Here is a 21,802-nt window from a genome sequence, read left to right as displayed (position 1 = left end):
TTCCCCCGTTTGAGACCACAGAGCCACGGATAATTCATGTTGCTCTCCCCATTGCCTGAATGGGACGTCGGCGCCATGGCTTCACCTGCTTTCCCCTAGGTGGGATGCAGTGCCACACCCCTTCCCCTACCAACCCTGCCACACCCACCACCCCTAGGTGGGACCGCACTATTCCGAGCTGCATCTCACCTGTTTTTTATTTGGCTCTTTCAGTTCCCGTGACCGACAACGCAATCTCAATGCACGTGAGCCTGTCATCCCTGGTGGTTGTGTCCTCTGCCCTTCTAGCACGTAGTCTGGCTGTATGCTGATAATGGCGACGTCACGGCCGCCTCCCCACTCCGTCATAGGCAGGGCAACTACGAATGAAAGAGTGAACGCGAGGTGCACATCAAGATTATCTTTGAGCCGGAGATACTGGAACATCGTGCACCTGCTCCCTATCTATCTATCAATCATTCCAATAATGGCACAACGTGCAGTGTGAAAAGACATCCACAGATTTACAATGTGTGCCCTTTACTCAGTGCTTGACAGTTTAGCTCTGACAGCTTTGTAACTACCTGTGTCAGCAGTGAAGGGAAGGCCTGGTTCAAATATCGGCTCCACTTGTTCCAATACTCAAACCTTTGGCATCTATTTCAATCCAATTGAAGTGGATGCCGAGTGGGTCCTTGTCCATCAACCTCCACCTTGCCGCTGACACAGGTACATGTCCATCTAGCAACTCGTATTGTAATGAATAAAGTTAATCAACCTGTAACGACCCTCAACAGCCTAGTCACCTTAAGTGGTATGTATGTTACGCTTACTGCAGTCGGATCAGTGTGTGTAGCAAGTATTTTTCATTGTCGGCCTCTGAATGTTGATGTGGAATGACTACGGCGACGGGTACTCGTTTCGTGCCATATATGATGTCATTGGTTTTAAACGCAAATATCAAAAGCTCTTGGATGTATCAGTGTTGAGTACTTGGTGCTAGATCAAGTCACATTTGTAACCAGTTTCGATCACACCTCTGAGATGTTAAGGTTCAGTGTTGAATATTTGCTGATAAATATTCTTTTCATAATTTAATTATCAACAATGTTTTGTTTGAGTGTTGAATATTTACAAGTATGTATCATGGTTAAACCGTGACGGTGTGTGTATTTTGGTGAGATCGTGTCATTGGGGAGGACAATGTTTGGGGATAAGTCGTCTTGTGTGTTGTGTAACCATCAGTGAAACTGAGGGGGAATGTTGTCAAATTGAGAATATTTATTCAAAACAACGGTCTACACATGAAGCTCACCAAATTAGACAACACTGTTAGCTTGTATATGGACAAAATAATTTCTCTTGATTTATTAACTCTACTTGAAAGGTCACCATTGTTCAATACTTAATTATTTTCTTTATTTTATCTTTTTACAGTCAATAAATGCTTTATAATCTTGAAGGTTGTGGTATTCTCAAAATCAGGTCCGAGAAAATATTACAAGATATTTTAATCTGAAATATTTTGCCGAAGATAGCTTTTTTGTTTGAAGATGTATTGAGAATGACAAAGTTTGGCTTCATGGAAGCTGTTGGTCTTACGACAAACGATTCAGATGTGACTGTGTGCTACTTAAGACTATTCAGATCGTCTATTGGAAACTTTCATAAGAAAACTGCAAAGTGTACCCTGTCTTTGGACTAGGGCGGCTGCATTATTGAGAGTTTCTTGACACTGAGGGCTGTCGTTGTGGGAGGTTCCCGTGTTGATATATCGACTGAAGAATGTCAATTAACATTTAGTGTATTATTACAACAATATTCTGACAGGTAATGAGATGCATTTAGAGTTTCCATGGTAACGAGATTTGTTTTTGGTAGTAGATTTCCCTCAATATAATATATTATTAACCAACTTCACCATCTCCCAGCAACCTTTAATCTTTATTGTTCAGGAATCAGGTATTATAGCAGCGTATGAAACTCCCAAAAATTTCAGCCAGACCACAGGACTGGCGAGCTGAAATACTTGCCAGCCCTGACCAAAACCTGCCTGCCCACTATAATCATATGTTTCTCAGGATAATTTAATTACAAATATGAAAACTGATTGCTTGTAGCAAAAGCGCATCGCTAAATGTTAGGTTGTCTAAAAGCTAACGGGGTTTCAATTTGGTTACATTTTATCATTCATCTTTACATGTGAATTAATGCTTATCATCGGGAAATATTTAGAATATTTTCACCTATGAAATATAACCCGACCGTCGGGCAGGGGGATTTGAAAATCTGGCAGCCCGAGTTGAAATCAGCCCGTCTCGAACGGTCGGGCAGGCAGGTATTTCGAACGCTGATTATAGTTAAACATTCAGGCTTGACTCAATTTGGAATTTCTGTATATTATAGTGTATAAATGTTTCAGTATCAGCTGGAATGTATTGATACGTCAATCTGCACTGATCTGTCACTAGTTCTGTACATGGAAAGCTGTAACGTTGAAGCAGTATTGTAAAAACAATGCCTGGCCACCTGGCTGTGTAGTTATTTTGATATTTAGCTAGTGTCATAGTTTGGCATTACATTCCATACGCTTAGTCCATATGCCAGACGGGGAATATTTTCATGATGTATTTATCAGTAGCTTGTTAGACGTAATCACTGTAGTGCTGCTGACATCTCCACCCGATGGGGAGGAGGAACCGGCTGGCAGACATTCGTCTTTAGTTGGTTTGATCAATCGGTCAACATTCGCTTTTACTTGATTGGATCAGAAAATTCAAGGTTGGTTTGATCAACCAGTGAACATTTGTCTTTAGTTGGTTTGATCAGAAAGTGAACATTTGTCTTTAGTTGGTTTGATCAGAAAGTGAACATTTGTCTTTAGTTGGTTTGATCAGAAAGTGAACATTTGTCTTTAGTTGGTTTGATCAATCAGTGAACATTTGTCTTTAGTTGGTTTGATCAATCGGTCAACATTCGCTTTTACTTGATTGGATCAGAAAATTAAAGGTTGGTTTGATCAACCAGTGAACATTTGTCTTTAGTTGGTTTGATCAGAAAGTGAACATTTGTCTTTAGTTGGTTTGATCAGAAAGTGAACATTGGTCTTGAGTTGGTTTGATCAATCAGTGAACATTTGTCTTTAGTTGGTTTGATCAATCGGTCAACATTCGCTTTTACTTGATTGGATCAGAAAATTAAAGGTTGGTTTGATCAACCAGTGAACATTTGTCTTTAGTTGGTTTGATCAGAAAGTGAACATTTGTCTTTAGTTGGTTTGATCAGAAAGTGAACATTTGTCTTTAGTTGGTTTGATCAGAAAGTGAACATTGGTCTTGAGTTGGTTTGATCAACCAGTGAACATTTGTCTTTAGTTGGTTTGATCAGAAAGTGAACATTTGTCTTTACTTGGTTTGATCAGAAAGTGAACATTTGTCTTTAGTTGGTTTGATCAATCAGTGAACATTTGTCTTTAGTTGGTTTGATCCACCAGTGAACATTTGTCTTTAGTTGGTTTGATCAGAAAGTGAACATTTGTCTCTGTTAATTTGATCCAACAGTGAACATTTGTCTTTACTTGATTGGATCAGAAAATTCAAGGTTGGTTTGATCAACCAGTGAACATTTTTCTTTAGTTGGTTTGATCAGAAATTGAACATTTAAATTCTTGAAGAGCTTCATTCTTTATTTAATGAAAAAATCATGGTGTGTGATGTTTTTTTAAAAAAAAAATACCTTCTTTGAAGTACTGATGTTACCGCAGTATGAACGAAAATGATTATAGTTGGAATTGTATCTGGTTCTTTGTCAGGCTTGTTTTACAATAATGTTGACATTCTTGTAAAAAATTGTTTCTACTCCTCGGATAATATTCAGTATTAACATCAAGTTGTGGACAACACTAGATATAGCCCTTGGATTTGTCCCAGGTTGACAGTCAACATGGGACAGTTTCACCATCATGGAGCTCTTGCCTCACCAGGCCCACGAGGGGCCACACAGGGAAACATTCACACCTCATGTTCCGTTCTTTCGGACTTGTAGGATCAATTCTTGGTTCTGAAATCCTGGTTTCATGTCTGTCTTGTAGTCTGTGCCGTTTCTTCCTCTAAGTGCAGGTCAGCTGATGAAGAGCATACCAGGCCACGCTGTCAATGGTTCTGCAGAATATAGTTGTCGATCAGTAGTTGAACCTAAGGGGAAAGTGGTTGATCAGTCGTTGAACCTAGGGGAAAATGGTTGATCAGTAGTTGAACCTGAGGGGAAATGGTTGATCAGTAGTTGAACCTGAGGGGAAATGGTTGATCAGTAGTTGAACCTAAGGGGAAAGTTGTTGATCAGTAGTTGAACCTAAGGGGAAAGTGGTTGATCAGTAGTTGAACCTAAGGGGAAAGTGGTTTATCAGTAATTGAACCTAAAGGGAAAGTGGTTGATCAGTAGTTGAACCTGAGGGGAAAGTGGTTGATCAGTCGTTGAACCTAGGGGAAAATGGTTGATCAGTAGTTGAACCTTAGGGGAAAATGGTTGATCAGTCGTTGAACCTAGGGGAAAGTGGTTGATCAGCAGTTGAACCTAGGGGAAAGTGGTTGATCAGTAGTTGAACCTTAGGGGAAAATGGTTGATCAGTAGTTGACCCTTAGGGGAAAATGGTTGATCAGTAGTTGAACCTAAAGGGAAAGTGGTTGATCAGCAGTTGAACCTAAAGGGAAAGTGGTTGATCAGTAGTTGAACCTAAAGGGAAAGTGGTTGATCAGCAGTTGAACCTAAAGGGAAAGTGGTTGATCAGCTGTTGAACCTAAAGGGAAAGTGGTTGATCAGTAGTTGAACCTGAGGGGAAAATGGTTGATCAGCAGTTGAACCTAAAGGGGAAGTGGTTGATCAGTAGTTGAACCTGAGGGGAAAATGGTTGATCAGCAGTTGAACCTAGGGGAAAGTGGTTGATCAGCAGTTGAACCTAGGGGAAAGTGGTTGATCAGTAGTTGAACCTAAAGGGAAAGTGGTTGATCAGTAATTGAACCTAGGGGAAAATGGTTGATCAGTAGTTGAACCTGAGGGGAAAGTGGTTGATCAGTAGTTGAACCTAAAGGGAAAGTGGTTGATCAGTAATTGAACCTAGGGGAAAATGGTTGATCAGTAGTTGAACCTGAGGGGAAAGTGGTTGATCAGTAGTTGAACCTGAGGGGAAATGGTTGATCAGTAGTTGAACCTAAAGGGAAAGTGGTTGATCAGTAGTTGAACCTGAGGGGAAATGGTTGATCAGTATTTGAACCTGAGGGGAAAATGGTTGATCAGTCGTTGAACCTAAGGGGGAAAATGGTTGATCAGTAATTGAACCTAAAGGGAAAGTGGTTGATCAATAGTTGAACCTAAGGGGAAAATTGGTTGATCAGTAATTGAAAGTAAGGGGAAAATGGTTGATCAGTCGTTGAACCTAGGGGGAAAATGGTTGCTCAATAGTTGAACCAGTGGAGAGAGTCATCAATAGTTAAACTTGGGGGGGAGGGGGGGGGGGGTGCCTTGTTAAGATTAGTCTGTTAAGAGTTAGAGATGATCCTTGGGTGGCTATTGGGAAACAGCTGCACCTGTCGACATCCTCGATTTCCAGTTACTGTTGTTATTGCTACATGACTCACTGCTGAGACAAGTCATCATGTTACCATGGTAACCAGTTTATAATATTTTGTGTCCCAGTCTGGAGTCTGCTGCTTCTTTCCCTTCAAATACTCAGGGCTCCGGAACCTTTCTCTGTGGCTGCTCACCGGAGCCTCATTGTGGATTCACCATACAGTGTGTTACGTTGTTTCTGTCCGATTCTACACACAGTGTTTCTGTACAGTTGACTGTAGCTCCGAGTGTACATTTCTCTAGTTGGTGGTTATCTCCCCTTCCGTCGTAGCCTCTGTCTTGTGTGTCCTTCACCTTCTCTCTCCACCACTATGCAAGACGTGCAATCACATATTAGGTTCCTTTCGTTTGTCCTTTGTCAGTGGGTTACAGAGCACAAAACCTGCACAAAACCGGAAATCAAGTCGTTGTGTGTGTCTCAGACAAAGAACTTTGGTTTTCTGGAAGAAAATAGAACCCCAAATGTTTCTGTACTTTTTCTTGTCAGTCACACCTTGAACTCGGACAACAACTTTTCAGAGTGTGTTGTCCACTTGAATTATTGCTCCACAAAGCTGTCTGTATGCCTGCACAACCATCAACAAGGCTTACAGCAGAAGTTGGGCAGTGGCGTCTGTACAGACCAAAGCCACAATACTATCTAAATAGTCCCGAAATTTCGACTAGAAATCATTTTGTTTGTTGACAAATGGACAGTTATCTACAATGTAGATAAAGTGCTATAGTTTTCGTATTAATTGCTGCTTGCCGTTTGGTTTATTTAGACATACATTTGAAGTCGAGATTTTGCAAATAGACAGTGTCTGACCTCATTAGACTCATTGTTCACATCGCCATGGTTCATCCGTAGCATCATCCTTAGTCCCCATCGTCATCCCGGAACATCGCTCATATCCAAATCAACTCTAATCTTCATGCTTAGAATAACAAACTTTGATTGATCTTGGAAACACTTAAATCATTTAAGCATCTGAAGAAATGTTGTGATTCATGACCCTACCACCGTAGACGTTGTCCCGAGTTTCCCATGGTATCTTCAAGTTGTGTTGTCGAAACAGCAAGGTATTAGATGTGGCTTGAGTTTGTGGCAGTATAAACTCCATCAGGCTGTTGTGCGTTACACGGAACACACTATTCAAGTGTCTCTTGTCAATTGTATGCATATATATATCTATCTATCTACATATTGTCTACGCCAAACAGTTTCACTACCTAGATGTTCCAAGTCCGCACTTTCACCTTGTCAGCATGTTGTATTCGGAATTGGCATCTGTCGTAGTCCACGGTTCATCAGTTGATCTTCTGTAATTATCAAATTACTAGAAATATGCCTTTTCAGATGCTGAGCTTCTAAAGTCACTCATTTAGTTTACTCAGTATGTATTTTAGTGTACTGTAATGCGAGGCTGATGAACTAGCTAGTTCTCTATGATCAATGTTTGTTGAATGTCTGTTGAATGTTTCGATGTAGTTTTCTCTGTCATAATTCACTTGTAATTTAACATTTTCATGTTTGTTTATTTTCCATTTAGTAATGAGTTGAATAAAAATTTTATTATTATTCCTGCTTTGGATGGTCGTTATTTACATCTGAGGAGTTTACTTGTCCGTCTGAATTATGTCCGATCTGTGGCATCGAAGAAAGAATGGAAAAAGTGTCATAGCCAAGGGGAGGTAACTACATAGAAACCACAAATTATCTCCCCTGGAACAAACTGTGTTGCCAGGCCACAATGATTGTTTAGAATAAGTCCCAGCACATCTTGTCTGCCAGACAGTTGCCTGAATTTCTTCTTGTGCAGTTAACTGTTGATCTAATTTTAGATATGTATTTCTTTAGTGTAGTAGGGGGCTCAGGCAGCCCAGTCGTCTAAGGCAGTGCAGAGTTGCGTCCATTGGACACGCAAAATACCTGTGAATGTGGGTTCAAATCACCATTCTCCCAAATATGTTTCTAATTTGTTTGCACTGCACCCCTTCTCATGGGTTTCACCAAAGTGGTAAACTTCTGAGACCTGCATCACTTCAGTCTTTCCTCCCACATTAAGCTGACACGCCGTGATATAACTGGAATACTGTTAAAAGCGGCGTAAACTCACTCACTCACTCTCTTGATAAAGAGTTATTTCAAAGAAGAATCAATTTGTCATTTCTCTGTGTAGGCTACTTTTAAGGAAGAATTCTTTATATCAACCCAACTGACAACCACAGTGGCATAAACATGCTATTATGATAACAACACGTCTATCAACATAACTGGGCACCATAGAGAACCACAGCGGCATAAACAAGGATTTATGTATATCATCCCAATGGAGAACCACAGCGGTATAAACAATGATTTATGTATATCATCCCAATGGAGAACCACAGCGGTATAAACAATGATTTATGTGTATCACCCCAATGGAGAACAACAGCGTCATAAACAATGATTTATGTATATCATCCCAATGGAGAACCACAGCGGCATAAACAATGATTTATGTGTATCACCCCAATGGAGAACAACAGCGTCATAAACAATGATTTATGTATATCACCCCAATGGAGAACCACAGCAGCATAAACAATGATTTATGTGTATCACCCCAATGGAGAACCACAGCAGCATAAACAATGATTTATGTGTATCACCCCAATGGAGAACAACAGCGTCATAAACAATGATTTATGTATATCATCCCAATCAAGAACCACAGCTGCATAAACAATGATTTATGTATATGATCCCAATCAAGAACCACAGTGACATAAACAATGATTGATGTATATCATCCCAATGGAGAACCACAGCGGCATAAACTATGTATAAATATTACACCATGATAACTCATAAAAGCACTTGATTAATTCTAATTATTATAGGATAACTTAGTATAAATGTTATACCATGATAACTTACTGGATGCTCTCACAAGTACTTACTGGGTACTCTCACAAGTACTTACTGGGTCCTCTCACAAGTACTTACTGGGTCCTCTCACAAGTACTTACTGGGTCCTCTCACAAGTACTTACTGGGTACTCTCACAAGTACTTACTGGGTGCTCTCACAAGTACTTACTGGGTACTCTCACAAGTACTTACTGGGTACTCACAAGTACTTACTGGGTACTCTCACAAGTACTTACTGGGTACTCTCACAAGTACTTACTGGGTACTCACAAGTACTTACTGGGTACTCTCACAAGTACTTACTGGGTACTCTCACAAGTACTTACTGAGTACTCTCACAAGTACTTACTGGGTACTCTCACAAGTACTTACTGGGTGCTCTCACAAGTACTTACTGAGTACTCTCACAAGTACTTACTGGGTGCTCTCACAAGTACTTACTAGGTACTCTCACAAGTACTTACAGGGTACTCTCACAAGTACTTACTGGGTACTCTCACAAGTACTTACTGAGTACTCTCACAAGTACTTACTGAGTACTCTCACAAGTACTTACTGGGTACTCTCACAAGTACTTGCTGGGTGCTCTCACAAGTACTTGCTGGGTGCTCTCACAAGTACTTACTGGGTACTCTCACAAGTACTTACTGGGTACTCTCACAAGTACTTACTGGGTGCTCTCACAAGTACTTGCTGGGTACTCTCACAAGTACTTACTGGGTACTCTCACAAGTACTTACAGGGTACTCTCACAAGTACTTACTGGGTACTCTCACAAGTACTTACTGAGTACTCGTACAATACTTGCTCAGTAATTACTGAGCCTTTACACAAAGGTTTGAAGCCATTGTTAGTTTAGCAGACTCGAACATGACTCAAGTATGATTGATTGGCACGATTGTTGATAAACTCATGCTCCTGTAGAAGGCATCACTGTTGAAGTGGCAATGATTGGATCTGCAGATGTTGTGTTTGAATCCTGGGATCACTCCAGTTATGAGCCTTGGTTTAACCCATGCCCACACGGTTTAATCTTTGCCCACACGGTTTAACCCATGCCCACACGTTTTTGTGACAAAAATGCTTTTATTTTTGCTTTCCTGAAAAATAAAGCTGACGACACCAGTTTTAACTGAAAAACCTCAAAGTGTTAATCCTGACTGACTCACTTGTACTCTGAAGGTTTTATTTGATGCTCATACCATCAACCACCTGTTTAAGCGTACATAGCTGTTGGATTCCATGTTCTGCATGTACAGGGTTTAGTTTGGTCCCCCAATTGTGCCTTCTTACACTTGGTACTTGGTGTGTTCGTCCAGGACGTTCAGTGGGGCCTAGGAGATCTTCTATTGTCAATAACGTGCAACAGAAATTATAGCTGCTGTTGATTTTAGATGGAAACAACTACCTCTCCATTGTTATGTAGTAGATATTGATATATATGAACCAAGTTGAAGAGAGCTTGGAAAAGTTTACTTGGAATCTGCCTCTTGTCTAGATGTGCAATAACAACCTTTCTTACTTCATTGATGTGCAGTAACTGTCATGTAACACCCTTTCGCGCTTCCTTGATGTGCAATATCTGTCATGTAACAACCTTTCTTACTTCATTGATGTGCAGTAACTGTCATGTAACACCCTTTCGCGCTTCCTTGATGTGCAATATCTGTCATGTAACAACCTTTCTTCCTTCATGATGTGCAGTAACTGTCATGTAACACCAGTTCTTCCTTCACTGGTGTGCCGTAACTCTCATATGACACTTTCACTTTGATGTGCTGAGCTGTCATGACACACCCTTTCGCGCTTCCTTGATGTGCCGTAACTCTCATATGACACTTTCATTTTGATGTGCTAAGCTGTCATGACACACCCTTTCGCGCTTCCTTGATATTCTAAAGTTGCAATGCCACACTCTCACTCTCACTCTCACTCTCACTCTCACTCTCTCACGCACTCACTTGTGTTATAGCTCTTATATCACTAACTCACTCACTTGTGTTATAACTCTCATATCACACACTAACTTCAGGTATAGCTCTCATATCACACACTCACTCACTTGTGTTATAGCTCTCATATCACGCACTCACTCACTTGTGCTATAGCTCTCATATCACACTCTCACTCACTTGTGCTATAGCTCTCATATCACACACTCACTCGCTCAGTGCATGGTTCGTTTACTTGTATGTGTCTGTCCCACTTACCTTCTTGCTGTAATCCCAGTTGGTCCTGGGTCAACAACTGGACTCTGGAATCATGCTTAGTGTTTTGTCAGTTTCACTAACTTGCTTGTACCTGCCTTCAGTATCTTGTTTCAATGTTGACTTTCTCAGCTCCCGTGCAGATCCGGGGGGAGAATAGGTCTTCAGCAACCCATGCTTGTCGTAAAAAGTGACTCCGCTTGTCGCATAAGGCGACTAACGGGATCGGGTGGTCAGGCTCACTGACTTGGTTGATGCATGTCTTCGTATCCAAATTGCGTGGATCGATGCTCATGATGTCAATCAGTGGATTGTCTGGTCCAGATTTGATTATTTAGAGACTGCCGTAATATAGCTGGAATATTGCTGAGTGTGGCGCTAAACAACAAACAAGCAAACAAACAACAACAGCTCCATTGGTAGGTCTTGTTATACACCTGGTGTATCCCACACCTGTGACATCTCACAGCAAAATACAAAAGGTTAAAGATTTGTGACACGTTGAAACATATCAATATCATTTAATTACATTCATATTGATACATTATATTGTGAAATATGGAAACCCTATTTCTTTCCTCAACATAATTGTCCATGCACCTGTCTAAGGTAAGTGAGACAATCGGCGGGTCTAGTAGTGTCTCTGCCATCACAAGACCTTCAAATATCCTAAATCTGCAGATCTTTATAAGACTCTGAATCTTTTTCATGTTGATCACAAAATGAAAATTCATTCTATGCTTCTCATAAAAGTCAGTTACCGTATTTGACGTAATAAGCGCCCAGGGCGCTCTCAAAATTAGAAATAGGGGGCTCTTATTAGAATATTATTTTATTGTAAATTTCGTGATTTATGCTGACAGCCTGAAATGTTTATGTACGATATAATTTTTCAGAATTTAATTGCCAATAATTAAGGGTGCAAATAACACACGAGTGCATATTATACATGAATAAATAAGTCTTGTGTACATTGATCATTCGGAAGGGGTATTTGGGATTGTTCACTGGCCAATATATTAGCAAATATTGCCATGGGCGCTTATAAGAACGGGGCGCTTATTACGTCGAATACGGTATATTGAATTTCCAACTCATGTTTTTCTTGGTTAGAGGGTTGACACCTTGCTGGGGCAACAAGCCTGCTATTGCTGACTGGCATAAGACTCCTTGACATTCTCCACCTCATGATTGTTTTCAGAAACAGAAGGGATGGCCACTGCTGCCATTATTGGGATCCTCATCGCCATCATCATCCTCTTGTTCCTCGTCATCGACGTCACCTTCTACTTCACCAAGCAGTGTGGCTTACTGTGGGCACTCAAGGGCAAGGTTGCGGGCGGAGAAGCTGGAGGTGAAAGGGCCGATGCGGAGGCAACGTAAGTGTGAATCCAGGGCCGTCGACAGCAAACTGTGGTCAGTCTTCAGCTGCTGCTTCCTGGCATCAGAACCAGCAGCTTGTGTAATGTCTGATGACATGAACTGTCTGTAACATACTTATTCTCTTCTGGAGTCAGTCAGGGCTTTGTAGTTAATGTTGGAGTCAGTCAGGTCTGCTGTAGTTAATGTTGGAGTCGGTCAGGGCCGCTGTAGTTAATGTTGGAGTCAGTCAGGGCGGCTGTAGTTAATGTTGGAGTCAGTCAGGGCAAGGGATGCTGTAGTTAATGTTGGAGTCAGTCAGGGCCGCTGTAGTTGATGTTGAAGTCCGTCAGGGCCGCTGTAGTTAATGTTGGTGGCTGTCAGGTCTGCTGTAGTTAATGTTGGAGTCGGTCAGGGCCGCTGTAGTTAATGTTGGAGGCTGTCAGGGCCGCTGTAGTTAATGTTGGAGTCAGTCAGGGCCGCTGTAGTTAATGTTGGAGTCTGTCAAGGCCGCTGTAGTTAATGTTGGAGTCGGTCAGGGCCGCTGTAGTCAATGTTGGAGTCTGTCAGGGCAAGGGCCGCTGTAGTTAATGTTGGAGTCGGTCAGGGCCGCTGTAGTTAATGTTGGAGTCGGTCAGGGCCGCTGTAGTTAATGTTGGAGTCAGTCAGGGCCGCTGTAGTTAATGTTGGAGTCGGTCAGGGCCGCTGTAGTTAATGTTGGAGTCTGTCAGGGCAAGGGCCGCTGTAGTTAATGTTGGAGTCTGTCAGGGCCGCTGTAGTTAATGTTGGAGTCGGTCAGGGCCGCTGTAGTTAATGTTGCAGGCTGTCAGGGCAAGGGTCGCTGTAGTTAATGTTGGAGTCTGTCAGGGCCGCTGTAGTTAATGTTGGAGTCAGTCAGGGCCGCTGTAGTTAATGTTGGAGTCAGTCAGAGCCGCTGTAGTTAATGTTGGAGTCAGTCAGGACAAGGGCCGCTGTAGTTAATGTTGGAGTCAGTCAGGGCCGCTGTAGTTAATGTTGGAGTCGGTCAGGGCCGCTGTAGATAATGTTGGAGTCTGTCAGGGCGCTGTAGTTAATGTTGCAGGCTGTCAGGGTAAGGGCCGCTGTAGTTAATGTTGGAGTCTGTCAGGGCCGCTGTAGTTAATGTTGGAGTCTGTCAGGGCCGCTGTAGTTAATGTTGGAGTCAGTCAGGGCAAGGGCTGATGTAGTTAATGTTGGAGTCAGTCAGGGCCGCTGTAGTTGATGTTGGAGTCGGTCAGGGCGCTGTAGTTAATGTTGGAATCTGTCAGGGCCGCTGTAGTTAAATTTGGAGGCTGTCAGGGCCGCTGTAGTTAAATTTAGAGTCAGTCAGGGCTGCTGTAGTTAATGTTGGAGTCTGTCAGCGCCGCTGTAGTTAATGTTGGAGGCTGTCAGGGCGCTGTAGTTAATGTTGGAGTCAGTCAGGGCAAGGGCCGCTGTAGTTAATGTTGGGAGTCTGTCAGGGCAACACTAAACCTTCTCTCCCAGACTAAACTTGTCTTCCAACTGTTTCAGCGACCATGAGAAAGAGGCGTTCATCAAGGAGGGGAAACAGGACAGCGAAGAGCCGTCAGCTAAGGAAAAGTAAGTCCCTCGGGGCTCCCTCTGACAGATGAGGAGGTGTGGCAGATACTGTATACAGCCCCTGTGGGGATTCCGGGTTAAAGGTGGTCCCTAGCTGGTTGTAAGAGGCGACCAAATGGATCGGGTAGTCACGCACCACGATTTGGTTGATTTTGTGTCGGGTAACATTACTCTCAATATCAATCACTGGATTGTCCAGACTCAATTATGTGCAGGCTGCCGTCTTGTAGCTGGAATATTGCTGAGTGTTCAGCTGAAACATGAAACAGAAGTGTGGGAATCCACAGTCGGGTGAAGCTTTCATTCTGGGTTTTGGACAATCACTATGGGAAGAGTCAAATCAACTGACTAAAGATGCAGAAGAATGAAGCTAGTGTTTTCAAAGACTAATTATAGACTTCACATATCAATATGAGAATGATTCAAGAAATGTTATTTTCAACCTCAGCTTATGTGAAAGTATTTTTCTGCCCAGATGATTGGGCATAGACAGGGCAGTCCACAGTCTTTGAGACCTCTAGTTGTACTTCTGTGGTCTCTGACGGTCATTATAAAACTGGTTGCCAGTGATTGTCAAGGTGTTGATGTGAGGTGGTTGTTTCAGCGTGGATGTTGTCAACGAGACGGACAAGTCAGGAGAGGAAGACAAGATGAAGGAACTGGAGCCTGAAGATAAAGAAGAAAAGCCAGTCACAGAGTCCGCGGTGAGTCATGTTGGGGGTCACAGAGTCTGCAGTGAGTCATGTTGGGGTCACAGAGTCTGCAGTGAGTCATGTTGGGGTCACAGAGTCTGCGGTGAGTCATGTTGGGGTCACAGAGTCTTTGGTGAGTCATGTTGGGGTCACAGAGTCCAGGGTGAGTCATGTTGGGGTCACAGAGTCCAGGGTGAGTCATGTTGGGGTCACAGAGTCCATGGTGAGTCATGTTGGGGTCACAGAGTCTGCAGTGAGTCATGTTGGGGTCACAGAGTCCGCGGTGAGTCATGTTGGGGTCACAGAGTCTGCAGTGAGTCATGTTGGGGTCACAGAGTCTGCAGTGAGTCATGTTGGGGTCACTGAGTCCGCGGTGAGTCATGTTGGGGTCACAGAGTCTGCAGTGAGTCATGTTGGGGTCACAGAGTCCATGGTGAGTCATGTTGGGGTCACAGAGCCTGCGGTGAGTCATGTTGGGGTCACAGAGTCCGCGGTGAGTCATGTTGGGGTCACAGAGTCCATGGTGAGTCATGTTGGGGTCACAGAGTCTGCGGTGAGTCATGTTGGGGTCACAGAGTCCGTGGTGAGTCATGTTGGGGTCACAGAGTCCATGGTGAGTAATGTTGGGGTCACAGAGCCTGCAGTGAGTCATGTTGGGGTCACAGAGTCTGCGGTGAGTCATGTTGGGGTCACAGAGTCTGCAGTGAGTCATGTTGGGGTCACAGAGTCTGCGGTGAGTCATGTTGGGGTCACAGAGTCTGCAGTGAGTCATGTTGGGGTCACAGAGACCGCGGTGAGTCATGTTGGGGTCACAGAGCCTGCGGTGAGTCATGTTGGGGTCACAGAGTCCAGGGTGAGTCATGTTGGGGTCACAGAGTCCAGGGTGAGTCATGTTGGGGTCACAGAGTCTGCGGTGAGTCATGTTGGGGTCACAGAGTCCGTGGTGAGTCATGTTGGGGTCACAGAGTCTGCAGTGAGTCATGTTGGGGTCACAGAGTCTGCGGTGAGTCATGTTGGGGTCACAGAGTCTGCAGTGAGTCATGTTTGGGTCACAGAGTCCATGGTGAGTCATGTTGGGGTCACAGAGTCCATGGTGAGTCATGTTGGGGTCACAGAGTTCATGGTGAGTCATGTTGGGGTCACAGAGTTCATGGTGAGTCATGTTGGGGTCACAGAGTTCATGGTGAGTCATGTTTGGGTCACAGAGTCTGCAGTGAGTCATGTTGGGGTCACAGAGTTTATGGTGAGTCATGTTGGGGTCACAAAGTCTGCAGTGAGTCATGTTAGGGGCCCCGGAGTTTATGGTGAGTAATGTTGGGGTCACAGAGTCCATGGTGAGTCATGTTGGGGTCACAGAGTCCGCAGTGAGTCATGTTGGGGTCACAGAGTCTGCGGTGAGTCATGTTGGGGTCACAGAGTCCATGGTGAGTAATGTTGGGGTCACAGAGTGTGCGGTGAGTCATGTTGGGGTCACAGAGTCTGCAGTGAGTCATGTTGGGGTCACAGAGCCTGCAGTGAGTCATGTTGGGGTCACTGAGTCTGCGGTGAGTCATGTTGGGGTCACAGAGTCTTTGGTGAGTCATGTTGGGGTCACAGAGTTTGTGGTGAGTCATGTTGGGGGTCACAGAGTCTGCGGTGAGTCATGTTGGGGTCACAGAGTCCATGGTGAGTCATGTTGGGGTCACAGAGTTTGTGGAGAGTCATGTTGGGGTCACAGAGTCTGCAGTGAGTCATGTTGGGGTCACAGAGTTTGTGACGTGAGTTATGTTGGGGTCACAAAGTCTGCAGTGAGTCATGTTAGGGGCCCCGGAGTTTATGGTGAGTCATGTTGGGGTCACAGAGTCTGCGGTGAGTCATGTTTTGGTCACAGAGTCTGCGGTGAGTCATGTTGGGGTCACAGAGTCTGCAGGGAGTCATGTTGGGGTCACAGAGTCCATGGTGAGTCATGTTGGGGTCACAGAGTTTGTGGTGAGTCATGTTGGGGTCACAGAGTCTGCGGTGAGTCATGTTGGGGTCACAGAGTCCACGGTGAGTCATGTTGGGGTCACAGAGTCTGCGGTGAGTCATGTTGGGGTCACAGAGTCCATGGTGAGTCATGTTGGGGTCACAGAGTCTGCAGTGAGTCATGTTGGGGTCACAGAGTCTGCAGTGAGTCATGTTTTGGTCACAGAGTCTGCGGTGAGTCATGTTGGGGTCACAGAGTCTGCAGGGAGTCATGTTGGGGTCACAGAGTCCATGGTGAGTCATGTTGGGGTCACAGAGTTTGTGGTGAGTCATGTTGGGGTCACAGAGTCTGCGGTGAGTCATGTTGGGGTCACAGAGTCCACGGTGAGTCATGTTGGGGTCACAGAGTCTGCGGTGAGTCATGTTGGGGTCACAGAGTCCATGGTGAGTCATGTTGGGGTCACAGAGTCTGCAGTGAGTCATGTTGGGGTCACAGAGTCTGCAGTGAGTCATGTTGGGGTCACAGAGTCCATGGTGAGTCATGTTGGGGTCACAGAGTCTGCAGTGAGTCATGTTGGGGTCACAGAGTCTGCAGTGAGTCATGTTGGGGTCACAGAGTCTGCGGTGAGTCATGTTGGGGTCACAGAGTCCGTGGTGAGTCATGTTGGGGTCACAGAGTCTGCAGTGAGTCATGTTGGGGTCACAGAGTCTGCGGTGAGTCATGTTGGGGTCACAGAGCCTGCGGTGAGTCATGTTGGGGTCACAGAGTCTGCGGTGAGTCATGTTGGGGTCACAGAGTCTGCGGTGAGTCATGTTGGGGTCACAGAGTCTGCAGTGAGTCATGTTGGGGTCACAGAGTCTGCAGTGAGTCATGTTGGGGTCACAGAGTCCATGGTGAGTCATGTTGGGGTCACAGAGCCTGCGGTGAGTCATGTTGGGGTCACAGAGTCCAGGGTGAGTCATGTTGGGGTCACAGAGTCCGCAGTGAGTCATGTTGGGGTCACAGAGTCTGCGGTGAGTCATGTTGGGGTCACAGAGCCTGCGGTGAGTCATGTTGGGGTCACAGAGCCTGCAGTGAGTCATGTTGGGGTCACAGAGTCCAGGGTGAGTCATGTTGGGGTCACTGAGTCCAGGGTGAGTCATGTTGGGGTCACAGAGTCCGCGATGAGTCATGTTGGGGTCACAGAGTCTGCGATGAGTCATGTTGGGGTCACTCAACTAGTCACAAGAGATTAGGTCGCTAGTCTTGTAACAAGAGAATATTATAAGTGTAATAATAATAGCCTTAAAAGTCGATGTGCAATAAGTGTTTGCTCTCCCTCTGCAGGAGGAAGTGAAAGAAGAGGCTCCGCCCGCCAGTTCCCCCCAGACAGAGACCGCCCCTACCCCCACTGCGGAGGCGTCAGCGGAGTCAGCGGTTCCGGACCCACAGGGTGACGACAAGGACCCCAAAGTGTAGTCGGAACCAAGAACAAAGGGAGATAACTGCTTTGCTGTCAGGTTGGGCTTCAAGTTCGTGAATGAAACTGTTCATGTTTTTTTTAATGTTTTTGGAAATAACCAAGTCGTTGACTTGCCTTGTCAAGGCATCTTTTGTGTTGACCTTATCACTGCTTACACAACATAGGGGACCAAGTCCTACTGGTAGATCAGCGTAACCAAGACAGCAACTTTTCTATTGGTCTGTTAAAAAAGGTAGCAACACATTCATTATCAACACAACTGGATTTTTATTTTACAGTTTGTTGAATCATTCTATCTTTTTTTTGGCTTACAGTGCATCAAAAGGGTTTGGTGTTTTTTCTCGATTAGAAGCATTTTTTCATGTTATTTGCTCACTTGCATATTGCAAAATACTCATAACATCTTATAAACATGTCTCATATTTTGTGTGTTTTAAGCTCATGGGTTTTCAATGTTTGTGGAAAACGAGTAGTTGTGACAAGTTTTGAAATCATTCCTTTTTTTTCATTATCCATAGTAATTGAAGCAGTTGTCATGGCAACATATTACTAAAATGAGTTTCACATCTATGAGACATGATTCCGTGTGGACTGTCGTGCTGACAGACTTGCCTGTACATATTTCAAAGGGGAGCATCCTGGATCAGGCAACTTTACAGCAGTGATGTGCCATTTTACTAGGGCTGGGACGATACACTGTCTGTGTGATCCGATACGTATCATGATATCTGATATGTATCACGATACGTTACTCACGATCCGATATGTATCACGATACCTTACTCACGATCCGATACGTATCACGATACGTTACTCACGATCCGATATGTATCACGATACCTTACTCACGATCAGATATGTATCACCATACTTGCATGTGCTCTTATCTGTGGTGCGTAAGCCATCTTTTTCAAAGACAGGATGACCAAATACCTGGCGATTTACAGTTGGCAGGGTCAAGTATGGCACAAAAAATGAAAATATTTATGTTTTCACTATTAACTTGCACTACTGATTAGTGTTTAATGGAACAGTTTTTAAATCAAAAATTTAAGGTCAGAATCGATATTTTTTACTTTTTACTTAGTGTGTACTGTGGTCAATACTTGTATCGAGAGGTAAAAAATCGCGATCAACCGATGCATCAGTGTATCATCCCACCGCTACATTTTACACCGTTTGTTTTGTCTGATATTACAGTCGTTATTCCAGTGTGTTTGTTTTGTTTCCACTACAGATCTGAGTGTTCACATACTTTGTGAAATAAGGGGTAAATATTCTTCACAGACCGCGGACTTCCCTATGAATATCTTTTTGTAAATATTTATATATTCAAATAGGAAAATAGGAGTGAATAGTAAGACCACAGCCCTTTGAATATATACTTACCACCAAAAGAAACGCGAGCCATAGAAACATATAAAGAGAAATATGTACTTTAAGAAGAGATGTTTCCAATGTGTACCACTCAATGGCAAAACTTACAATCAGTCAAGTGTTACCACAGTGTCTTTATTCTTATCACAACAAGATGAACGTGATTTCCAAACTTTACACGCTAATCGTGCACGAGAAAAATGGTGCATCTCGAGCCATGGGTCTATGATGTCCTAGTGATACGTTCATGAGCTGCGATTCAAACAACATACGAGAATGTTCGTGTGTGCGTCAAACCAATCTAATATCTCTTAAATATGAGTAATTCTTCATAAATTAACCAACATGTATGGTATTCGCGTTTCTTTTGTCGGTGAGTATAGTCCAAAGTTCATGACTTACATGTATATGTATTTGTTACATGTTTTATTTTAATACTAACTAATAGAGTAGAAAGTACAATTTTTAAATTAGATTTTTAAATTTAAGGTATCGATGGCATTGTTTAGAACACTGAGATGTCTACACCAAGGCAGTAACAAGGAACGTATTAGGAATTGAAATTCAAGCAAAAGTCTTAAAGAACAATGAATAATGTTGATGCATTTTCTACATGTCTTAAACTTGAAAGGGAAAATAGTTAAATGTCCAACCTGTGCCATTTTAGCAGGAACGTGTCAGTGTATTTAAACTGAAATTAAGCAAATGTCTTTGAGAAAAGAAAGGGGAATGTCAGTGCATGTTGTACATGCGTGTTCTTGTTAGGGTTAATTTGGATAGAGGAGGAAAAAAGGGAATGTCTTAATACCAAATGAGCTGATTACAACAAATTAAGAATGATGTACCTTGTAAAATGACTTTTTTAACTAATAGTGGTCGTCAATGATTGCTGTGGCATTAAGCTGAAGAGAACTATAACATTATTAGGAACATCTAATTGTGTGTTTATGGTAAGCCTGGTAAATAAGGCCAGTGTTAATACCCACCCACCCCTGACGTAGCTGACAGTAATCCTGTCTTGAATCAACAAGACCATAATTACCGATCAGGAATATATTTCCCCAACTTTTTGTTCTTACATTCTGTGTTCATGTTTTTTGTGTATACCTTTTTTACATTTTGTGTTCTGAATTGCCTGGAAAACTTGGTTACTTGTTTTTGAAAATTACACCAACTGATTTATATCTTTGTTTTGAAAATCATGTTTAATCGATGCTTTTATGTTTTGTAACCTGGTAGTTTCATGGCGTCAGCGTGGTAACATCTAGGTACTACTGTCTAGATATATTTGGGTGTAAGGAATATTTCAGTCTCAGTGTGCTCCAGATAGTGTTCAAGAACAAGTAATCAAGTTCAAGTACCGGCAGTTTTATGTTTTACTCTCCAATTTTACACGTTTTATTTTATTTACTGCATTTACGTCAGGCTTTTATGTGTTGATATTTTTACTTCTAGTTGGGGTATAGTTTAGGTGGAATTAGACACCGAGACAACGGTAGCCCTTTGATTGGATGTAGAAATATTTCATGCCTTTTGCATGGTTTTGAAGCTTTAATTATTTGTATTTAGTTGTAGATTTCAGCAGTAACTGATTATGATTGGTTGTCAATCAATGACATTACACACGTTAGGGTTCACACTAGACAGCCGAGTTGTCTGATTCAGGGTCGGAGTATAATTATGTTATAGCATGCTTTAGAAAGGGCTGGTATAAATTTCAGTATACAACCTAGCAGCTTTAACCTTTTCCAATGAAAGTTCCGATACTATAACTGCTGGGTGATAGGGGTCTAATGACACCACGTATCAAGTGTGAGAATGATGTGTAACATTGTTCATGAATATCACAGATAAGATAACTTGTTTTAGTTGTTCATGAATGCCCAGAAAAGAACCGTTGGTTTGACATTGTTCATGATTATCCTGGACAAGATAATTGGTATAGCGTTGTTCATGGATACCCAGAACAGAACCATGGTTATGGCGTTGTTCATAAATACCAAGAACAGAACCATGGTCTTAGCATTGTTCATGAATACCCAGAACAGAAGCATGGTTATGGCGTTGTTCATGAATACCCAGAACAGACCCATGGTTATGGGGTTGTTCATGAATACCAAGAATAGAACCATGGTTATGGCGTTGTTCATGATTATCCTGGACAAGATAATTGGTATAGCGTTGTTCATGAATACCAAGAATAGAACCATGGTTATGGCGTTGTTCATAAATACCAAGAACAGAAGCATGGTCTTAGCATTGTTCATGAATACCCAGAACAGAACCGTTGGTTTTACACATTGTTCATGAATACCCAGAACAGAACCATGGTTATGGCGTTGTTCATAAATACCAAGAACAGAAGCATGGTCTTAGCATTGTTCATGAATACCCAGAACAGAACCTGGTATAACATGGTTCATGAATACCAAGAACAGAACCAGTGGTATGGCATTGTTCATAAATACCCAGAACAGACCCATGGTTATGGCATTGTTCATGAACACACCTCCATGGGGGAAGGGCCACCTTCCAATCGGACATCAGTAGACCTTCTGTAGTGAGATGTATTACTAAATAGCATTCCATTAGATGTTTTCCATTCATCTTGTGTGGTTTACAAAGGTGTGTTTGTAGCACATTGTGTTTTATTGATATTA

At 43.0% G+C, this 21,802-nt stretch overlaps 1 protein-coding gene across 15 annotated transcripts in view; it reads left to right on the top strand.

Moving 5' to 3' along the window:
- Positions 1–21,570, top strand: part of LOC124122833 (fasciclin-2-like) — a 140,690-nt gene extending 119,120 nt beyond the window's left edge. For 5 of the 15 annotated variants that reach the window (XM_048401929.1, XM_048401930.1, XM_048401931.1 and 2 more), the window contains 4 exons: positions 11,910–12,087; positions 13,598–13,666; positions 14,271–14,370; positions 17,630–21,570. In XM_048401929.1, the coding sequence (XP_048257886.1) occupies positions 11,910–12,087; positions 13,598–13,666; positions 14,271–14,370; positions 17,630–17,761 (479 nt within the window). In that variant the 3' untranslated portion in view covers positions 17,762–21,570. Of the gene's footprint in view, positions 1–213; positions 7,166–11,909; positions 12,088–13,597; positions 13,667–14,270; positions 14,371–17,629 lie in introns of those variants that run through there. The other 10 variants (XM_048401935.1, XM_048401936.1, XM_048401937.1 and 7 more) reach the window with 7 other exon arrangements.
- The last annotated feature ends 232 nt before the right edge of the window (positions 21,571–21,802 follow it).

This window comes from Haliotis rufescens, unplaced genomic scaffold (genome assembly GCF_023055435.1).
Source record: "Haliotis rufescens isolate VD_foot unplaced genomic scaffold, xgHalRufe1.0.p SCAF_24, whole genome shotgun sequence".
NCBI lineage: Eukaryota > Metazoa > Mollusca > Gastropoda > Lepetellida > Haliotidae > Haliotis > Haliotis rufescens.
This window is presented reverse-complemented; position numbering and strand designations above follow the sequence as displayed.